The sequence below is a fragment of the Ictalurus punctatus genome, chromosome 18, assembly GCF_001660625.3.
Source record: "Ictalurus punctatus breed USDA103 chromosome 18, Coco_2.0, whole genome shotgun sequence".
NCBI classification, from domain to species: Eukaryota; Metazoa; Chordata; class Actinopteri; order Siluriformes; family Ictaluridae; genus Ictalurus; species Ictalurus punctatus.
Window position 1 is genome coordinate 6,851,136 of NC_030433.2, and position 22,133 is coordinate 6,873,268.

Here is a 22,133-nt window from a genome sequence, read left to right on the forward strand (position 1 = left end):
AAAAAAATATATATATATATAGGTCCTGAGAGTCGATTTCGGCAGTCGTCGTTATATCGTAGACTCCCGTTTCCCAGAATGCTCCATCAGGAAGGATCCTTCATCGTCGATCTGGACATTTCCGGAAGGTTGGCTTTTGATCTGGTGGAAGAAAAAGCAACGCACTTACATACAGAGACAAACCAGAGTGCAAGTTATATCATATAACAGCAAAAAAGTGTGTGTGTGTGTGTGTGTACACCTGTACCTGTTCAGAGTCATGTGACTCTTGACGAGGTGTCCAGCAGCGAGAGCAGACATGAGCGAGAGCTCTCCCGCCATCACCGCCGCACACACAACCTGCGCCAGAGTGCGCGAGTTCTCCCCGGGATGGTCTGCACTCGTACCCTGTACGCCCAGCATCTACACACACACACACACACACGTATGTTTTTATTTGGAATGAATAACTAGCTAGCATTTACATTATCTATGCAGCAAAATACAAACATTTTAACATTAATCTTTTACTAAAGGTTGTGTTTCCAGATATTTAGCTGATACCAAGCACATTTAGCCACACCCACAAATCTCCATAAAAGGCAAAGAGCTCAAAACGACGACTAAACCTGCAGACAGGCTTGCTGTGGTGGTAAGTTTGTGCCCCCGCCAACGGTGCCCAGCTCTATAGACGGCATCGTACAGGAAATACACAGATCCTCTCCGTCTGGCCCAACAGCCTCCATCAGAGTGATACAGTTACTGCTGCCTACTGTCTGGCCTGGGTCCTACACACACACACACACACACACACACACACACACACACACACACACACACACACACAGAGACAAACAGTAGTTAGCGACTGCGTCCTTTTACACTGTCATCATAAAGTCCACAAAAGTCCACAACAGGGAATTCCTCTGGATTTTCAGATAGCACCTGTCCACATGCAATGTAAATCGCTGCCACGATGTTCGCGGCCTGCGCGTTGAAGCCACCTATACTGCCGGCCATCGCGGAACCCACCAGGTTCTTACTGATGTTCAGCTCCACCAGAGCTGCGGTGCTCGTCTTCAGCACCTAGAGGGAGCCACAGAGCCACACGAAACATCAGAGCTGCCGGTACAGAAAACACCTTCGGGAACACACTGGAGAAATCGGCACTTCTGTGGCGTGATTAGCCGGTGATTATTACTGGCCACGTTTAACTCCGTGTGTTTACCTCTCGCACCACTTTAGCCGGGATCGTGGCCTCGCACACCGTGGATTTTCCACGGCCGTGGATCCAGTTGACGGCTGCGGGTTTTTTGTCGGTGCAAAAGTTTCCACTGACGGCTAACACGCGCAGCTCGGGAAACTGTTCTTGCAGCCTGCATAACGCCTGTTCTGTACCCTACACACACACACACACACACACACACACACACACACACACACACACACACACAGAGGTTATTACTGAGTAGATGTTATTACACAGACCGATGTACAGACACACCCACAAGGATTATGAACACACACACACACACACACACACACACACACAGAAACACAGACAGACAGACAGACACACACACACTGAAACACAGACAGACAGACACACTGAAACAGACAGACAGACAGACACACACACACACACACACAGAGGTTATTACTGAGTAGCAAGAGAGTGATAAAAACACAGACCGATGTACAGACACACCCACAAGGATTATGAACACACACACACACACACACACACACTGAAACACAGACAGACAGACAGACAGACAGACAGACAGACACACACACACAGAGGTTATTACTGAGTAGATGTTATTACACAGACCAATGTACAGACACACCCACAAGGATTATGAACACACACACACACACACACACACACTGAAACACAGACAGACAGACACACACACACACAGAAACACAGACAGACAGACAGACAGACACACACACTGAAACACAAACAGACACACACACACACATACACATACACACACATACACACACATACACACACATACACACACATACACACACATACACACAGACAGAAACAGACAGACAGACACACACACACACCTTAGACAGCATGTTCATGCCCATGGCGTCACCGGTCTGAGACTGGAAGCGGATGTAGAGGTTCCTGCCAGCCAGACAAACCTGCAACCGGTCAAGCCGAGCAAACCTGCAAAGCAAGTAGGAGACACTGAAGGGGATACAGGAGGAGATACTGAAGGAGACAGTGGAGGAGGTACAGGAGGAGATACAGTAGAAGATACTGGAGGGGATACTGGATTAGATACAATAAGTGTCATTGCACTGTGCAGTTCTCTCCTGAGCACGTTGGTCTCTGACCTGCTCATTCTGTCGAAAGTGTGTTTAAGCACACTGAAGCCGTCAGGACTCTCCAGCCAGGATTTCACTTCTGCAGCTTTACACACTGACGGCAGCTGAACAACTGGACCCCGAGTCATACCATCAGCCAGGACACGGGCACTCGCTCCACCTGAGAGCTACAGAGAGAGCGCGAGAGAGAATGAGAGAGAGCGAATATATAACATTACATAATAGAAGAAAGAAATGTAGAGACTGTAAGCAAGAGAGTGATAAAAACTCCTTAAAAATGGATGGAAGGAAGAAAAAAGAAAAGAGAAATAAATGTACAGAAAGGGAAAGACTCACAGTGATGGCCCTACAGCCTCGGTTGGTGCTGGCTACCAAACACCCCTCCGTTGTCGCTATAGGAACGTAAAACTCCTTCCCGTCCAACAGCAGAGGTCCAGCCACGCCCACTGGCACAGGCACATAGCCAATCACATTCTCACAGTTTGTGCCCATTACCTGAAGATTAGAAAACGAGAGATTTACTGTATTTTCCAGCACTGGCTTAAACAACAACCAATATACATCAAACAAGTAAACAGCTTGGTTTGGGGAACTAAAAAATAAAAGCAGCTGACTCTGCACCTTGGAGTAGTCGTAGTCTGTGTAGGGGAGGTTCTCCAGGGCTGAGGGGCAGGGCAACTTACATGCCAACATCTCCCTACGTATAGCCACGCCCCTCTCTGGAGTCTCCAGCTCCGCCTCCAGGCGGTATCCCAGAATGCTCTTGTTTTCCACTAATGCCATCACCTCAGCATCACTCAGGCAACGTGGGCCTTGCTACACACACACACACACACACACACACACCATGCATTATATTACAGATATAATTCAGTTGTTTTGTCATTTTCTTTTCATTATTTTTTTCTGATTCACTGGTGAATTGAAACCGTTTGCGAGTGTGTTTGGTGTTGTACCTGCGGGTCTCTGAGGACGCTCAGGCACTCGTTTAGAGGACGAGGTTGGACTGAAGTTTGAGGGATTTGTGTTTCTCTCTCCTCTGACTCTTCCTCTGCTGCACGTCTCTGAGCAGAAGGACAGGACTGCTGCTGAGGCTCTTCATCTAACGAGAACAAAAAGAGAAAGATGGCACTCAAACACAAACTCTGATTATCTACAAGAAAGAAAAGAAAGAAAGAAAGAAAGAAGTTGCAGTTAGTTTACCTCTCGTATCTGTAGCGGAAAGCGTAGGTGGTCTCCCGTTGGGGTTTCTGGGTAAAGCTACATCCCTCCTACAGCACTCCTCTCCTGCTCTCCTATTGGACAAGAAGGTCTGCGGGGTTTTGATTGACAGGGAGGATTCGGTCTCCACCTGCTCGAAGAAGACGTACTTCACAGCCAGCAGCAGAGCCAGAGACAGAGTGATGACCTGCTCCATGTCCAAACTACAGAGAGAGAGAGAGAGAGAGAGAGAGAGAGAGAGAGAGAGAGAGAGAGAGAGAGAGAGAGAGAGAGAGAGAGACACACACACAGAGAGAAAGAGAGAGACACACAGACAGAGAAAGAGACACACAAGGGGAGAGAGACACACAAGGAGAGGAAAAGAGAGAGACACACACACACACACACACACACACACACACACACACACACACACACACACGGAAAGAGAAAGAGAGAGAGACAGAGAAAGAGACACACAAGGAGAGGGAGAGAGAGAGAGAGAGACACACACACAAGGAAAGAGAGAGACACACACAAGCAGAGAGAGACAGACAGACAGAGAAAGAGATACACAAGGGGAGAGAGACACACAAGGAGAGGGAGAGACACATACACACAAGGAAAGGGAGAGGGAGAGAGAGAGAGAGAGAGAGAGACAGACAAAGTGAGAGATGCCACTAATCCTAATTAAATGCCAGATATTATAATAATAATAATAATAATAATAACAATAATATTGTTATTATTATTATTATTAACAACAACAATAATAATAATAATAACAACAATAATAAGAACAATAATAATAATAATAATAATAATAATAATAATAATCAAGACAAGATGAAAGGCAGAGCTCTACCTGGTCATGGGTGTGTGAGCATCCATGTTGGGGCTGTGCAGACCCACAGCAGAGCCGGAGGAGTTGCTGGAAGGTGACTCGGCCAGCAGGCGTGTGTGTGCATGAACCAGCGCCAGCACCAGAGACTGCGCGCACACACACACACACACACATACACACACACACACACACACACACACAGTTACACAATCATCACTCCTACAGCCAATACACAAATTTTGTTTGTATTTACAATTTCTGGTGTGTTCCCGTGTGACCTTGCTTACCATGATTAATTTGACACGTTGTGTGACAGGGTTGGGCTTGTTGTCCTCTTCTTCCTTCAGGACATGAGCAAAGTGACTCAGCTGCCAGATGGGCCGCCCCTCTCTGCTTTCTCTCGAAAGCTGCAACAGAGAAAACAAGTCAAACAGTCTCACTCACACACGGTACCCATGCTCACACTTCTCAATCTCTCAATCTCTCTCTCACACACACACACACACACACACACACACACACACAGTACTCAACTCTTAAGTAACCATTCATTTATTTTCCTAAACTGAAAACTTTTTTTTCTTTTGCATTTCTGGATCTGAAACTGTCCAAGGCACAAAGTTCTAGCGTGCCGTCTACAAGATTCAAAAGCTTTCCGATTCTCACCTCCAACACCAGAGAGACGCAGGCAGGGAAGAAGGTCATGAAGACGAAGTAGTTAGCCAGGACGGATATGCAGCCAAAACAGCACACCAGCTCCAGCTGCCGCACACCTGCTCTCACACACACCCCCACACACACACACACACACACACACACACACACACACACAGGAAGTCTTTTTGAGAGCCGCGTCTTACCGACTGCTATGACATTAATGTGCAATTTTACCCGACACCTTCGCTACCATTACGGATGTTCATTAGATCTTACCAGACATGGTTCCTACTCCGATTACCAGGCACTCCACCACGGCGTCCAGGGTGAAGGTCGGTCCCAGGATGGCCATGCCCTGTGCGATGTTCTCTCTCACCTCCTCCTGCAGGTTCAACAACAGCTACTCACTCAGAGAAGTATATTACGCAACATCTTTAAGTAAGGAATAAAACACTTTGTGTGGGATGTGCTGTTAGAGGAAAATAATCAATGATGGTGTGGTGATGAAGCAGAGTTACTGTTACCCATTTATGTTATTTTCCAATAACAGCAGGTCCTGAACTGTTTTCTTCCTCTTACTATACCAAAGCATTTTTTTATTATTATTTAATGAAAAATGACATGTACTAGGTGATGATAAACAAGGTCTTGGTTATCTGCGAGGTTACCTGAGAGTTTGAGCTGAGAGCGAACTTGGCCAGCGTGCAGGCTTTAGACAGGTCGATCAGCAACAGGAAGAAAGGCAGCGCTTCGCTGTACGGGGGGAATAAACTGTGCGTTATTATTCCAGGGGGTTTCAAACTCTTAAATCAACACAGCGAGGAAATAAAACAGCACCGCGTGACTTACTTGAGGCCTGTGAGCTCTTTGCCGAGGAAATGAATGACCACGATGCTGAAGACGAGGCTGGAGAACACAGTGAAGAGTCCGGCGATGCCTGCGATATACACAAAGGTATACATAACCAGGTGAGTGAGATGCACATGAATTTACCGATGAAAGCATCCGTAGGAAAGTCGAAGCGTACCGAGCATGTACTTGGAGCCGAGCTGCCTCAGGTTTTTGAACTGCACGTAGATGTAGATGATGGCTGTGCACCTGGTGAGCGTTAAGATGATGATGTCGCTGCTTAGGATTTTCTGGAAAAGTATAAGGAAGTGTGATTACTTACTGAGTTACCTGAACAGAACACTGAAGGAGGCGTCTGAAGCCTGTTTGGACTAAAATCATAAATCAACCTTTTAAAAAACGTTGGCTTGTATTGTGTGTGTGTGTGTGTGTATGTGTGTATGTGTGTGTGCCCTTCAGGCCACCGTACCGTACCTCTTGCGCTTTAGGGCACTGGTACTTCCAGTCACAGAGCTGGTCGCCGAGAGCAATGGCGTTCATGGACATGAGGCAGATGGTCACAGCAATCGTTCCCACAATCACCTCCAAGGGGTGAGAGGCCACGAACAGGCCATGCAACCTGAAAAGGCTGGTCAGCATCATCACGGTAACGGGGCTCAACACGTCACCTGGCGACAGAGAAACAGAAAACTGATCATCAACAACACACAGAAGGGAACAGGGAAGAAAACTGAGGTGAACTGATGCTCACGTAGACTGCAGTCGAGATTTTATTAAACTTTTATTCAAGTTTTTACGCTTTATTGTTTTTATCTCTACAAAAAAGTTTTTTTTTTTTACATCTATAGCTAGATGAGTCCTTAGAATAAAGAATTAAGTCAATGTGATGTATATAATGCGCCTAACTGTGCTATTTCTTTATGTAAACACCTAATAAAACATAATTAAATAGATATTATATTATTATGTTATGTTATATTAGCTACAAGAAGGCGTGATACGTTATTAACGCTTAATTAAAGGTTTACCTAAAATAACATATCCTCAAATAGTATTTATGATAAGTAATGTCGTATACCTATATGTCAAACCAGGATAGCTAGCTTTTCCTCACCCGTAATCCAACAAACCCCGCCTTTTTACCCATGATTGGCTACACCTTCCAAATCCGAATCAACCGATTGGCGGACGGCATGTGACTATACACTAGCAACCAATCATATTACATAAAGCGGAATACAGGTAGGAAAAACACATCCGCAAGTGACTTGTTAGTTAGCTAGGGAGCAGCTGTAAATACACTTCCGGAATCCAAATTTAGCCAAGGTCAAAAGAACTGATTCGGTAAAATCATAACATTAACAAAACAAAACGTATAATTTAAGAAGCAGCGCGTAATAAAATAACCCACCTTCATTTGTTAAGCCGTTTTACAGCCGTGTACATGGACTTGAAGGGCTACTGATGTAATCCTCCCTCAATCATGGCGTCCATGAGTCAACCGAAGCGACGAGGACACGCCCACCTAACTGACGTCACGCAGCATGACTGCATCACGTGTTTGAAGGCGTGGCTAACTATAGCGGAATAATTATATTCCCAGGATATCCGAATTAACTCTTGCATCAAACAGAAATTAGAAAATCTCTCTCTCTCTCTCTCTCTCTCTCTCTCTCTCTCTCTCTCTCTTTAAAGCAAATCTCCGTAATAATATTGAAAACACAAAGTGTCAAATTATACTGCAAGTGTACTATCCCTTATTTGGCCTAATAGCATGATGTGATTCCCACAACAGAGTGAACAAAGCACTGTTTTTCAAATTGATTATATATGTACTATTCTAGACAGGTTTATTATAAACACATCCATTTCCCAATCTGGGTCATTTCTGGAAAGAAAAAAAAAAAACTCATGTCGCTTACAAACCTTCTGAAAAGTGACTTTTACCTATTAAAGTTGCAGTACCTCTCTACATTAAAGTTGCAATACCTTTTTATGTTTCTGTTTGAAACATAAAACTGCAAGTTACTTGCAGAGTTTGTTTGTTTGTTTGTTTATTTGTTTGTTAACGTTTATTAACGTACTGCCTCTACGTGGATGAATCTGATGGTTTGAGGTGTTTGTATGTGTTGTATATTAACTCCAGTACTTGTCAACGGATGTGGCGGTAAATACGGTTTTCTTGGAGTAGAGGTGAGTTACTCTCTCTCTCATAGCTAGCAGAGAGAAATAAGTGCAATTTACCACATTGACCATAGCAAAATGATAAACAAAAACAACAACAAAAAAACAACATAGGAAAATCGATTCCTAGCTGAATCAAGCGAACAAGTGTGCTAATGTTAGCTAGCTACTTACCTATTGAGTTACTGAAATGTCTGACCTGTTCAACAGAAAAAAAGCCATCTCTGCATCAGTCTTCAATCCTTTCAGATCTCTGAGTTTTTGTCACCTCCCAAAAGCCATGCCGATATTTATTCTCGTTTTAGCACTGACTCTGTTGCTTTCCCTTTTTGACTGCAGGCTCTCCGCAGTTCGGGGCTTCTTGGTTTTGACAACAGCTGATTTCCCCAGATGTCAACGATGATTGAGTTTAGAACGATCCAGATTAAAGCAGGCATCAAGATGATAAGTTTAAATTCTAAGCAACTGTTGTAAGAACTAGCAAGATACAGTAGCCGGCTCTTCTTCTTTCTGTTTACGGACTTGACATAACCAGGCAAAACACGGTGACATCAAAGGCCACGCAAATGACATCAAAGAGACTTTTCCCACAAAATCCATCCCGACAGCTAAAATCATTATTATAAATCATTATTATAAGCTTACCATTGGGGTAAGTTAAGGAGACAGTTTTGAACAGAGAAGTTTTACATATCCTACTTGCTCAATAATTGATTTTTGTTCATTTTTTTTACCAAAGAAAAAGTTCGATACTGCAGTTTTAATCTGCCAAATGCCATAAATGTAAATATTCTTGTTCTTCAAGATTAGTAACTTTTACCACATGAGTAATCTCATACCATGCGATTTGCCATGTGGCTTCTGATGCTTTTGAAAGGTGTGTGATTAGCTGTCACACTGTGCTGCACAATTTCCCAATGACGTGTAATACTACAGTATAAATATACATGATAATATGCATATAGTTGAGAGTCAACCCAAATGATTTTCAACACCAATCTGCTGTTTGTAACAGTACAAATGAAGAAGCTTTGTTTCAGGTTTCGACCTGATGACACTGCATTCTTCACCAGATTTGAAGGCAGCATTATTAGTAGAAAATGTTCTTAATTACATTTAGTTTTATTTATGTTTTTTTTTTCCATTTAGATTTATTTATTTCAGATTGCCCAAGTGGAAAGCTGGTGCTACAATCAAGACCAAGTCCAACTTTATTTTTTAACATATTTTTCACGTTTGTTGATGGATTTATTCTATGTAACATGTCAAAGTGAAATTGTGTTTTATTTTTATTTTTTTTTACAATGCTTTATTTATAAAACATGGTATTTTGATGTGTGTTTAAGGTATGTATATATATATATATATATATATATATATATATATATATATATATATATATATATATATATATATATATTCAGTGAATAAAGCAGTTTAACATAAAAGGAAGAAAATCGGTAAAAATCTGTATCCAATACCTTTCATGCTGGAGTCCTGAATTAAAGCCCTTTGAACTTGGGGTCAGTGCAGCGTTATATTTAGGACTGATGCTTTAAGTCCTAGACACATAACCGTGTTTAGACAAGCTCCACACACCGGTAGAATGTGAAAGGAGTAAAAATAAAATGTAGAGGTCTTAATTTTTGCATAGCAATTGTGCAGATTGATGAACTGCATTTGGCAATAGTGAATGCAAGCATTTTTACCTTTTTTCCATTAACGGGTTAGTATTTTTATTAACTGAAACAATGCTTTGGAGATGGAGCAGAAGAGGTAAGAAATAAAGTAACTAGGGTTGAAAAAACCTTTACACTGACTGAAAAAACCTAAAACAAAACAGTCTGGTCTGACTGTGCTTCCTGATATTTGTACAAAACTATTAAACCGTTATTTGCTATAGATGGTAGAAAAAGTAATATCAACTCTACATGAACCCCCCCCCCCCCCCCCCCCCCCCCGCAGCTACATTACAAGTACAAAGTACAGCATGTGTAGGCTTACTTTTTGCTTTAAAGTAATAGTTTTAATAATAATAATAATAATAATAATAATAATAATAATAATAATATATTTGCAAGAGGATATTTTAGTGTGTGAAGTTTGTTTCTATAGTTCTTCATACCTTCAAAAGGTTTGACATGAAGGTATATATATTCTTAGGATGATTTCAGGAACAAATGTGGAATTAAAAGAAAATGAAAATGTAAGAATTAAACCAAAATTTATGTAGTTCAAGAAACTGATAAACATTTTAATTATTCAATTATTTACATTTATTTTAACTTTAATTTGTAACCCTTCTTGTCTTGTAATGTGGAATTTGTACACTTTTTATACCTGTAATACTACTGTCATTCTGGGTTGCATTTACTGTAAAAAAAAAAAAAACAATAAATAAATAAATAAATTCCCAAATGATTCATCATATTTAAACTCCTGTACTACACAGAAATAAAAATAAATAAATAAAAAATACAAAATGTACATCTTAGGAATATTAAGTCACAAAACATAATGTAATTAAGGTTGAACTAAAATTTGCTGTCTTCTTGTGCTTCTGAAATAAATCCCAGATAAGATGAAACACTTTCAGAACAGTAGCCTACATAATGTTAGACAATTATATTGCCATGTAATTCAAGTAACATATAAACCAAGTTCAAGTAATAATATTGCCTCTATAGCTTCAGCTTCAGGTCAATGTCCACTCATTGGTGAACAATACATCATTCGTAAGAACTAGGCAATTCATTTCCTGTTATAACCCGTTGTACATCCGCCTGAAAAACACAGAAGACGCTCAAAAACCAACAAACTAAACATTATGTTGTGCTGAACGTAGTCAGACCCTACTGAAGATTATTTTAATGATCTTAATGTATACTGAAGACAATTATATTGCTTAAACATTGTGAAAAGGAGCCTGAAGAAATGGCGAGCAGAACACAAACAGGTACGGTGCAGATAGGACTCTACCTACTTTTACTGTTTCTAACTCGTATCTTGATTAATAACGTTCTATATCAATTCTACACCTGAGCTTAACATCTAATATTTTATTTTGGAACTGATATTTAATATTATTTTATAAATAAATCGAACAAATTGGCATGCTGTGATTTTCTTTCCTTTAGCTTTTCCTTTTGCCCAGATGCCATTTTGTTATTTCCTTTTTGCTTTTTAGTTCTACTATAACATGATTCTAACAACAGCACAATCAATTTTCATTGTAGGATTGTAATATGAGTAGGGTACAGGGTATCATATTTTCTTTAAATTAACTTTCTAATATGACTAGCAAACATAGTTATTATACTTAAATGTACTTAAAGAGACATGAGGTGTCTCTATGTGTCTTTTTTTTTTTATTATTATTATTATTTTTAAATCATCTGTTATTTTATAACTGGACTAGTCCATGACAGGACTAGGGTGTCTTTTATTCTTACTGTAATGGTGTACCATAAATATGAAGAGTATTATAGTAAATAAGGTTTATATGTTCGTTGTATTTTGTTTTTATTGTAAATAATTATGACTAAATGTTTAAAGGTTGTTTCATTTCCGTGTTATAGTACAAGGGATCTCAAACTTTTTCTCCCAGTCAAGAGTCAGTTTTCAAAGTTTCATGACCCACACCCTCCAATAATTTCTAATGGAATACCCCTGAAATAAGTGCTAACAAGTGGTGTGGGTTGTCTGTTTATGTAGTGAATTTCATGTCATATTTTCATGAACGTTAAAGAGCCATTGCAGCCTGTGTGCAGGGTGTAGAGCATTGATTTCTGTGCTTTCATGCACTGGTTTAGTAAATGTAACTTCCAGGACCCCATGGTCATTCTTCACAGACCCCTGGGAGTCCCAAGTCCACACTTTAAGAAGCACTGGGTTAGATTATGGGCATTCAGTGCAAAATAGCATGAATATTGAATTTTGAAAGTGTTCATGTCTAGAAACCCCAATTGTGCCTTGCAAAGATATGCATATTTTTTATTTTAACTAGCTGCTTTGTTGCATGCAGCACTTCTGTGTTATGGTGCAACCTGGGCTTAAGAGGAGCTACAAATTCAATGAAGTGTAATGGTTTTTTTTTCAAATGATAATCGGAGAGTTTTAATTGTTATTAAATATGACATAAATCAAGTTTATATGCACAGAACTGCATTATAAATTATGGTTGGTAAAAATCTCCTGCAACCCCATCCGTGTAGGATCTTGGCCCAAGGCTGAGAACCTATTGTATGAGTAAATATAGTAAGCAAAACGATGAATTGCTTTAATCGAATATCAAGTTAATGTGTAAAAATACATTTATGTTGTTTTACAGAAGACACCGAAGTAACTGAATTATGTAAGTCAACACTATAAAGTCTATAAAATCACCTTGTGTTACTTAACAGCATAATGTTTTTAGAAAACTTAATACTCATTTCTTTGTTTATTTTCACAGACACATTTCACCCAGATTGTAAGTAATTTGTTTAAGAGATTATAGATAATATCTAATATAGTTTATTATCTAGTTTATAGTTAATAAATTAATATTTATTCCTTTTTTGAAGCTGTTCCTTTTCCTTACAGTCGCTGTGTCTTCGCTTGTCTCTTTGTCTGAGGAACCCAAATCAGCACTTCGGCTCGTTTTGCTGGGTGGTGATTGTGCTGATAACAGTTACGCAGTTGACGTTATACTCAGGTCTGATAATAGGAAGGAAACAAGCAATCCAAAGAAAGGCAACGTTAGAGACAGACTTGTTGATGGAAGGCAGGTCTCTGTATCTGTGGCTCCTTCCTACTGGATGAACCACTTGGCCTCATATTGGTTTTTCTCAAATGGAGTCGAGTCTATCAGAAACGAGGTTCAAAACTGTACATCACTAACGTTTCCTGGCCCTCACGCCTTCCTGCTAGTGATGCGAGCTGGACATACTACTGGGAAAGAACATCATCTTTTAAAAGCGATAACCTACATGTTTGGAGCTGAGGCTTTAGAGTACACTATGGTATTATTCGTGTATGGACGTGAATGGGAAAATCCAACAGATGCCCTAAAGAACCGCTGTGTGAAGATGTGTGGAGCACGATATTACTTTTTGGAGAACAGTGATGAGAATGTCCAGGAGCTTTTCAGAAGAGTTGAGGGAATGACACGGAGGAAAAAAAGCAGATTTTTTATTCAGCACTCATACGAAAACCTCATGAAGATGTATTTTGAACCTTGGGAAAGGGCTCGGGAGAACAAGGAAAACGAATTAAAAAGAGAACTGGAAGAACTGAAGACAGAACAACGTCTGAGGGAGGACATGTTAAAGACAGAACTTGAGACACTCAGAAAAACTGTGAGAGATTTGAGGAAGAAGGTGGAAGAACCCAGACATCGCGAGAGTTTGTTACAGAAGGATTTGGACAGAGTTCGGTGTGGTGAGAAACCATTAAGTCAGGAGGTGTATGAATTACAAGGAAGTGAAGCAAAACACTTGAATCCTGTACGGCGCAACAGCAAAGAGATTGTACAACCACTCAGTAAGTGCCTTAAAGATCAACGTTTATGATCGATTTAGAGAATGACATTTTGACAGCTGTATTAAAACTTGTGTGAATGAAATGTAATGAAAGGAGTTTAACCAGTTTGTTTTTTGTCATTTGTTTCTTTGTATGTAGTGCCAGAAAATAAGAACAAGCCTCTAGATGACCATTAGATGACCTGAAAGAAATTTAGTGAGTATCTGTATTTGCACATACACCAGAGATTTGCAATGGAGATAAAGATGCAGGATGGCTGTAATAATATTTATGTACACTGACATCACATTATTCCATGTTTGTGAATGCAGATTAAATGAACTTTTTATCCAGAAGCGGCAGAACAGAGGTTTCAAACTCCAGATGTTTCAGGGCTCTGCACCAGACAAAAAGTGACGTGAGAATCTCCACCAACCAACCATAATATGCAATTTGACACATAGCTTTTAACATTAGGAATATTTTAGGAATATTGGATAGGAATGTTTCAGCATTAACCTGCCAGATCTTTAAATCCTCCAGACGTAGTGACCATTCATTCAATCACCACCACACGCATTCTGCACAAGCTACCATCAGGGAAACATTGTTGATAAGGATAGCTGATGTTGATTATGCTGCATTCGACTTACTTCAGAAGTTGGAAATTAGTGCTCAGAATAAGGTCATTTTCGACCTCTGTGCATTTGAGCTACAAATTGGAAAAAAATAACAACATCACATGGACAGCCTGAGCCGTATCTCCCTGCAGTTCTTGACTGGTTTTCCACTGAAGCAAAGCAGGGTTGAGACTGGCCAGTACCTGGATGGGAGAACTTCTGGGGAAAACTAAGGTTGCTGCTGGAAGTGGTATTAGTGAGGATAGCAGGGGGCACTCTCCCTGTGGTCTGTGTGGGGCCTTATGCCCCAGTATAGTGATAGGGACACTATACTGTTTTAAAAAAAAAACAGCAATGTCTTTCGGATGAGACGTTAAACTGAGGTCCTGACTTTCTGTGGTCGTTAAAAAAACCGAGGACACTTATAGTAAAACAGTAGGGGTATAACCCCGGTGTCCTGGTGAAATTCCCCTATTGGCCCTTCTCTATCATGGCCTTCTAATAATCCCCATCTCTGAATTGGCTACATCACTCCCTCCTTTCCACTAATAACTGGTGGGTGGTGTGCGTTCTGGCGCACTATGGTCGCCGTCGCATCATCTAGGTGGATGCTACACACTAGTGGTGGTTAAGGAGACCCCCCCCCCCCCCCCCCCCACCAATACTATGTAAAGCACTTTGAGTGTCTAGAAAAGCGTTATATAAATGTAACTGTAACTAACTAATGAACTAACCTTCATGTTTAGTTTTTGTTATCAACTAGCTAGCCAGCAAACTGTGATGAGTGATGTATATTTTCCTCCCCAAAACAATGACCTGTATAGTCAGTGTTATATTTTTTACTGCTGATGCTGTGCGCTACCATGTTGGTTTGATGTCTCTTGTTAAATTTGGAGGAACTCAGAATTGAGAAGACCATTGTGAGTCCTCAATAGAGATTTCAAGTTTAGTGGGCATTTTATTTGTTTTGTTTTTTTCCTGGTTTGTTTTTTTTCTCTCTAGACGAATACAGCATCAAATGTTTTTATGTTTTTTTGTTTTTGTTTTTAAGTATAGAAAGTGTGATTATGTGATTTTGTACTCATTATCATTAATTATTCTGGACACAATTGTGAATTGAAATAATATATTTTAAAAATGTATTTGACTGAAAATTTGTATTTATATGATTCTGGTTTATGGGATTTTAAGACCAAAATGAATTTAATATTAGGTTAAATGAAGCAGGATGCATTTAACCTAATCAGGTTAATCTAAACAGCCATAATCCATAACAGATGTCAAAATAAAAGCCAGAGCACCAGGACCCACCAGTCTCCACTGTTTGAGGAAATGTTTTTTTTTTTTAGTTACTCGTTCCACAGTGCAATGAACAGACCAACAACAAACTATGGATATACATACACATAATAAAAAATAGAATATCAAAAAATAATAACATATAGTAGACATAATAAAATATGCTGTAGTAGACTATAGAGATATGATGCACAATACACACACACACACACCGAATTTTTAAAAGATTGAATAAAGGTGAATAAAGCTATTTAATAAAAATTGAAGAACGTCATCCAACGTGGAGCCAGTGCAGCTTTATATTTATGCTTGTGAATAAGTCTTAATAACAATGGATCTGTCTTTACTAACTGCTTGGATGCTGTGTATAATGACAGTGAAATAATAACTGCATTTGTACCAAAGCAAAATTGTATAGACATACACTATATGGCCAGATGTTTGTAGACACCTAACCATCACACTATGTGTTTGGTGAACATCCCATTTCAGATTTAACCCACCTTTGTGCTTATAATGTGCTCCACTCTTCCGGGAAGGCTTTCCACTACATTTTGGAGTGTGACTGTGGGGATGTGTGTTCATTGAGCTATAAGAGCATTAATGAGGTCAGGTACTGATGTGAGAGTGCGTGTGTGTGAGAAGAGTCCAGCAGAGATAACTTTCTATCTCTTTGTCTCTTTTTCATGACTGATTCTGTCTCTGGCTGTGCCAACTGCATTTCCCAGGGGTGTCAAACTCATTTTAGTTCAGGGGCCACATACAGCCTAATTAGATGTCAAGTGGGCTGGGCCAGTAAAATCATAGCATAATTACCTATAAATAACAATAATTCCATGTTTTCCCCTTTGTTTTCATTCAAAGAAGTACATGTACATTAGGATAAGCTTCATATTTAATTAAACATCCTGAAGAACCTCAGATTTCTTAAGACAAACATGTGCAATTTGCTTCTGATTATCATTTACATGTGCGCATTACAGCTGGTCACAGTGTTTGTACAAATGCAAAAAAAACTTTACGTCACAGGTATTTGGAACTGAAGAATACAGTATTGCACTTTAAAATTTATGGCATTTATTGCATGAACAATAGGATTCCATCAAACCAAACTCTTTTGTAGTGAAGCTGTTGACTAACATTAAATTGCACGTTTTTTAACTATTACTACAGCACTGTATTCTTTAAGTGCAATCAGTGTCTGAAGCAGCATTTGAAAGGAGTTAGTCATGTCTAGACTACGTACTTTGTTTTTGCTCCTGAAACTTGGCATTTTTTGGTCTGCACAAGTGCATCAAAAACAGGCGTCATGTCCTGAGTAGCAGCCAATCTCAGAATATCATTTAAGTGCTTGTGTGTGAGCCTGGGGCGCAATTTTGTTTTATTGATGTCCATTACTGAGAGGAGAAAATAGGGTGGACTACACCGTAATAACAAACAGCAGAAGGCACATTGCTAACATCTTCTGTTCGGAATGCGTCCCAGAGTTGTGCCGCGTCTTGTACTCTTCACTAAAACAGTGCGCCCCTATCAGATAATTTAGGAATAGCATTTTATATATATATATATATATATATATATATATATATATATATATATATATATATATATATATATATATATATATATATATAAAAAATTCTAGTTAGTGTCTTTTACGCATTTTTTCACTTTCAAAATTCATCCTGCGGGCCGGATTGAACCCCCTTGTTTATTTATATTATAAACTTAACCATGAAGGTTAAAAGTGTCTAATACTTCAGACACTGCTTTACTGTCTGGGGATGGGCTGATTTTCTCGGATGAAGATTTTTGAAGATAAACTCACTGACATAGGACGCATTAACACTCGCATATGAACCATGTCTCAGAAAGCTCTGTGCTTCGACCGGAAACTCGTTACCCGCTTCCCCTGCCTTATCAAAAGTAAAACCGAAAAAATTGGTGGTCCCCAAATTGCGTCTTTCAGATCTAAAACGTCGAAACCGCATTCGCAAAAAAATTGTTTTGCATGCTCTTTTGCAGTGATGTTTGTTGGTAAATGACACCTTTTAGTTGTACTCATGTATGACGCACGTAAGTCAAAGAGAGAGCTTTGGCTGAATGCGTGTCGTGATGGCCCAAATCTGCTGAAAATCTTCTGCAATTATGAAAAATTGCAAGCTCCAGCGAATATTGTGGAGTTTGCTTGATTTTGGGTTAATTTCTGCGATCACAAAATTGCAAAATCCTGGAGGGATTGATTAGCAGATTAACAGCCCAAGCTAACTGTACTAGCTACAAACCATCTCCAGAGATTCGAATTATGTATGCTACTTCCAAGCCCTCTCAAGCTTTATTTTACTTCGTAATGTCTATATACACATTTAAAGGTCAGATATATAAAAGGATCAAATTAAACCACTTTCATTTTTTTTCCAGTCAAGCTCTACCTATGAATAAATTGCAGGGAGGAAGTAAATTTGTGAGAGGTATAGTGAAAAAATGTCGTACCACTCATGCCATATAGTCTGATTTCTGCCAGAAATAAATAGTCAGAAATTAGATTTTATTATAGGTACATTTCAAAAATTTGTGAAGTACAGCGCTTTCTTACTTATTGTTATTAACTTCATCAGGTTCACTACCTACATCCAGTAAGTTTTTATGCATTAATATGGGTAATACACAATAAACTTATTCTTAAAGAGGAAAATACATTATATGGCCAAAAGTTTGTAGACACCTGACCATCACAGCCACACAACTGTATAGAATGTCTTTGTATGTTGTTGCATTGCAGTTTCCCTTCACTGGAACTAAGGGGTCCAAACACAATGCCCCTGTGCACCAAATGAGCTCCATGAAGACATAGTTTAAAGACAAGGTTGGAGTGGAAGAACTCGAAAGACCTGTCCTCAACCCCACTGAACACCTTTGGGATGAACTGGAATGCCGAATGCACCCCAGGCCTTCTCGGCCAACATCAATACCAGATCTAACTAATGTTCTTGTGGCTGATTGAACACAAATCCCCACAGCCACGCTCCCAAATCTAGTGTGAAGCCTTCCCAGAAGAGTGGAGCTTATTAAAACAGCTAAGGGGAACTAAATCTGGAATGAGATGGTCAACATATGGGTTATATGGTCAGGTGGTCAACTTTTAGACATATAATGTATGACACATAAATTCTGACACATTTCTGCAATGTGGACCACACAAAAGTTTTGATACTGGTTACAAAGGTTGTGATATAATGTACTGTCTTATTTTTCACAGCGAGAACTGAAGAAACTGAATTATGTAAGTGCCCGATGAGATAATTTATAACAAATTTCACCATTCTAGAAGGCTTGAACAAAATTTTAAATGAAAATGTTTTCTGCCACTTGCAGCAGTAACAGATATTTATTATCAATCTGTATTCATATATTTCTAGATGAGAGTTTTATTAAAGGCATATTCAGAAATCTATAAAATTGGCTTATCACTATTAGACATCTGATATCTCAAGTTCAAATCTGTAAATCTTAGATTTAAAATAAATAAATAAATAAATATCAATGTATCAATTAGAGACACAGTTACATGTGCTTATCCTTAAATGCCTACAAGAATGAAATAGAATTTGAATAATTTTCTTCATTTGTTTAGAAATCCATGTCGATGATCTCTGGAAACACTACAGACAAAATCGTACAGAACAGAAAAAAGAACAGAGAAGAAGAAGACGAAGAATACAAGTACAGGCTCCTTTCTGACAACAGATGCTTTGTCCTTGTACTAGCTTAAGTCAAGGAGATGTTTCCTTACAATGAACATTATTTGAATTTTTTAAAAATGATTTCTTAAGTAACCAATGTAAAATAAAAAATAAAAGTTGAAATTGTATAAATGTACTTAGGCTTGGTAAAACAAACATGTAAAACAATATGTCTGTATTTATCTAAGATTTACATGCTTTTGCTGATTTAATGATTTGAATTTACACTGGAATGGTCTTTTTTATGGTCATGTTATATTTGAGAACTATATATGTATATATGTGATATATATATATAAAAAAAAGTTTGAAACATTTTTACAAAATCTATTTGAATAACAGAAACATGATATTAGTCAATAAAAATGATACAGTGATGTTCCCTGACCGTTTCATGCCTCAGAACTGAGTTACATTTGGCTCAGTGTAGTACTATCAGTGTACTACTGGATTGAGAATAAGAGCTATGATTTTCTGGGAATCCTACTGCGTAGATGTAAAATAAGGTACAAAGAACTGAGATTTTCTTGAAACGAAATGGCAGACAGATCACTGACGTATTGACGTACGAGCTATGTCTCAACTCGTGTAAACCTCGTGTATAGTGCAAGTAGCGACCTGCTATCCATAGCGAAAGAAATGGAGATGTCAGAGTGCACTGTAGAATGGATTAGGGATTGTACATTGTAGGGAGATGTGTCATATTTCACACTGTATACCCCAGCTCTAAAATATCAGGATCATTTCTTTTTGATGTATGACTCTTTCGTTAATGTCAGGGTTGGCCTACATTTTATTTGTATATCAAAATAATCATTTGTTTAATTTCTGGTTTTAGTCCCTTGACTGTCTCCATGCTAATGGATTACAAAAGCATGTGCAGTTTTGTCTTTAGAGGTTTTGGAGACTAGTTAAGTATTTCTCTCAACCAGCTAACTAAAACTGGTTAAGAAAACCAGATTAAAAATATAGGTGTACTCTGCCCTCTTCCCAACTGGAAACTATTTTATGTGAAACAGCTTATTCAGGGCAGAACTAAATAAAAAACACAATGCAATTTATATGATCCCTCTTTTTATTTTTACTTTTTAATTATTAACATTTTGCAGATTCTGCAAGGTGTTTGTAAGTGCATGACCTCATCTGTATTTTTAAAGGACGACTCAATTCTTCAGTACATGTATGTAGAAGTAGAAAACTAGAAAACATACTACTCATAGCTTTGTTTATTTTCACAGACACATTTTACCCAGATGGTAAGTAATTGTTTAAGAGATTATAGATAATAACTAATATAGTTTATTAGCTAGTTTATCGCTAATAAATTAACATTTATGCCTTTGTCCTTAAGCTGTTTCGTTTCCTTAAAGTCGATGTGTCTTCACATGTCTCACTGTCAGATGAACCCAAATCAGCACTTCGGCTTGTTTTGCTGGGTGGTGATTGTGCTTATAACAATTACGCAGCTGACATTATACTCAGGTCTGATAACAAGAAGGAAATGAGTAATCCAAAGAAAGGCAACATTAGAGCAGGGGCTGTTGATGGAAGGCAGGTTTCTGTATCTGTTGCTTTTGTAATTTTCTCAAACACAGTCGAGTCCATCAGAGACGAGATTCAAAACTGTACATCGCTAACGTTTCCTGGCCCTCACGCCTTCCTGCTAGTGATGCGAGCTGGATGCACTACCAGGAAAGAAAATCTTTTAAAAGTGATAACCTACATGTTTGGAGCTGAGGCTTTACAGTACACCATGGTATTATTCATTTTTGGACATGAATAGGAAAATCCAGAAGAAGTCCTGAAGAACCGCTGTTGAAGATGTGTGGAAGCAAATATTTTTTTTTGGAGAACAGTAATGAAAATGTCAAGGAGATGTTCAGAAGAAATAAGGCCATGAAACAGACTTTTTAAAAAAATATTCAGAAATTATATGAAAAGCTGATGAAAATGTATTTTGAACCCTGGGAAAGGGCTCAGGAGAGTAACCGAAAAAGAAAACTGGAAGAACTGAAGACAGAGCAACGTTTGAGGGAGGGCGTGCTTAAGACAGAACTTGATAGGCTCAGACAAACTGAGAGAGACTTGAGGAAGAATTTGAAATCATCCAGACAGAGCAATAGTGTGTTGTGCGTTAATCTTTCTTATTTGCTGCTGTTGTTATTGTTGCTGCTGCTGTTTTCGTAATTTGTTTCTTTGTATGTAACGTCAGAAAATCAGAACAATGCTCTAGACGACCTCTAGATAACCTGGAAGAAATTTGGTGAGTATTACAGTATTTTCACCAGAGATCTGCAACTGAGGTAAAGAAGCAGGTTGGCTGCAAGTTAATATTTAAACTAACATTAGCAAAATCACATTACTGCATACTTGTGTGGTAAGAAATAATACACTCCAGACCATGCTGTTATACAAAAATAATACACACCTTCTGTCCAATCAGATTCAAGAAGATGTGCAAAGGTATAATGCAACTAAAAATCCCCATTACCCAACTCAGTAAACCCCCTATTAGAAACCCCATCACTAAACTCTCACCATGAGTCCTGTTTTTTACCAGTTACCTGGTTAATACTTGTTTTAATTTAACATACGCAAGATGACATCCACATGTATCCTGAGGTTTTTTTGGCACTTTGATTGTCCATGTACAAAAAAAAATGAACATCATGTGTTCATGGTGCAATAACAACGTAAATAGTGGGTGGGGGTATTATAGTGTGATGATGTCCACAACAAAGTAAACAAAGAACTGTTTCTCAAATTGATTGCTTATTTACTAACGTAGACAGTTTTAGTATATACACTTACCTGTTCGCCAATTAGGATTAGACCTGGAAAAAAAAACCCTCAGGTATCCTACAGACATTTTGAAAAGTGAGTTTTATGTGCCATTGTCTGGAG

The 22,133-nt window shown here is 38.9% G+C and overlaps 2 protein-coding genes across 3 annotated transcripts; one reads left to right on the forward strand and one right to left on the reverse strand.

The window, feature by feature from the left end:
- Position 1: 1 nt before the first annotated feature.
- Positions 2-7,427, reverse strand: hmgcrb (3-hydroxy-3-methylglutaryl-CoA reductase b). The gene is made up of 20 exons (XM_017492695.3): positions 7,293-7,427; positions 6,356-6,549; positions 6,060-6,171; positions 5,882-5,969; positions 5,701-5,785; positions 5,309-5,414; positions 5,042-5,148; positions 4,663-4,782; positions 4,397-4,521; positions 3,535-3,755; positions 3,288-3,433; positions 2,953-3,147; positions 2,668-2,826; positions 2,341-2,498; positions 2,065-2,170; positions 1,208-1,378; positions 925-1,065; positions 609-767; positions 248-402; positions 2-141 (listed from the first exon to the last, which is right to left on the reverse strand). The coding sequence occupies exons 2-20, from the start codon at positions 6,521-6,523 to the stop codon at positions 87-89; spliced, it is 2,577 nt and encodes an 858-aa protein (XP_017348184.1). The 5' UTR covers positions 6,524-6,549; positions 7,293-7,427; the 3' UTR covers positions 2-86.
- Positions 7,428-10,800: 3,373 nt separating this feature from the next.
- LOC108278537 (GTPase IMAP family member 9) lies at positions 10,801-14,842 on the forward strand. 2 transcript variants are annotated; one of them, XM_017491984.3, is made up of 6 exons: positions 10,801-11,021; positions 12,396-12,419; positions 12,519-12,536; positions 12,650-13,588; positions 13,727-13,783; positions 13,900-14,842. In XM_017491984.3, exons 1-5 carry the CDS (start codon positions 11,000-11,002, stop codon positions 13,762-13,764), a joined length of 1,041 nt encoding a protein of 346 aa, XP_017347473.1. In that variant the 5' UTR covers positions 10,801-10,999; the 3' UTR covers positions 13,765-13,783; positions 13,900-14,842. The 2 variants fall into 2 exon arrangements, with proteins under 2 accessions (XP_017347473.1, XP_017347474.1); XM_017491985.3 differs by lacking the exon at positions 12,396-12,419.
- Positions 14,843-22,133: the final 7,291 nt, after the last annotated feature.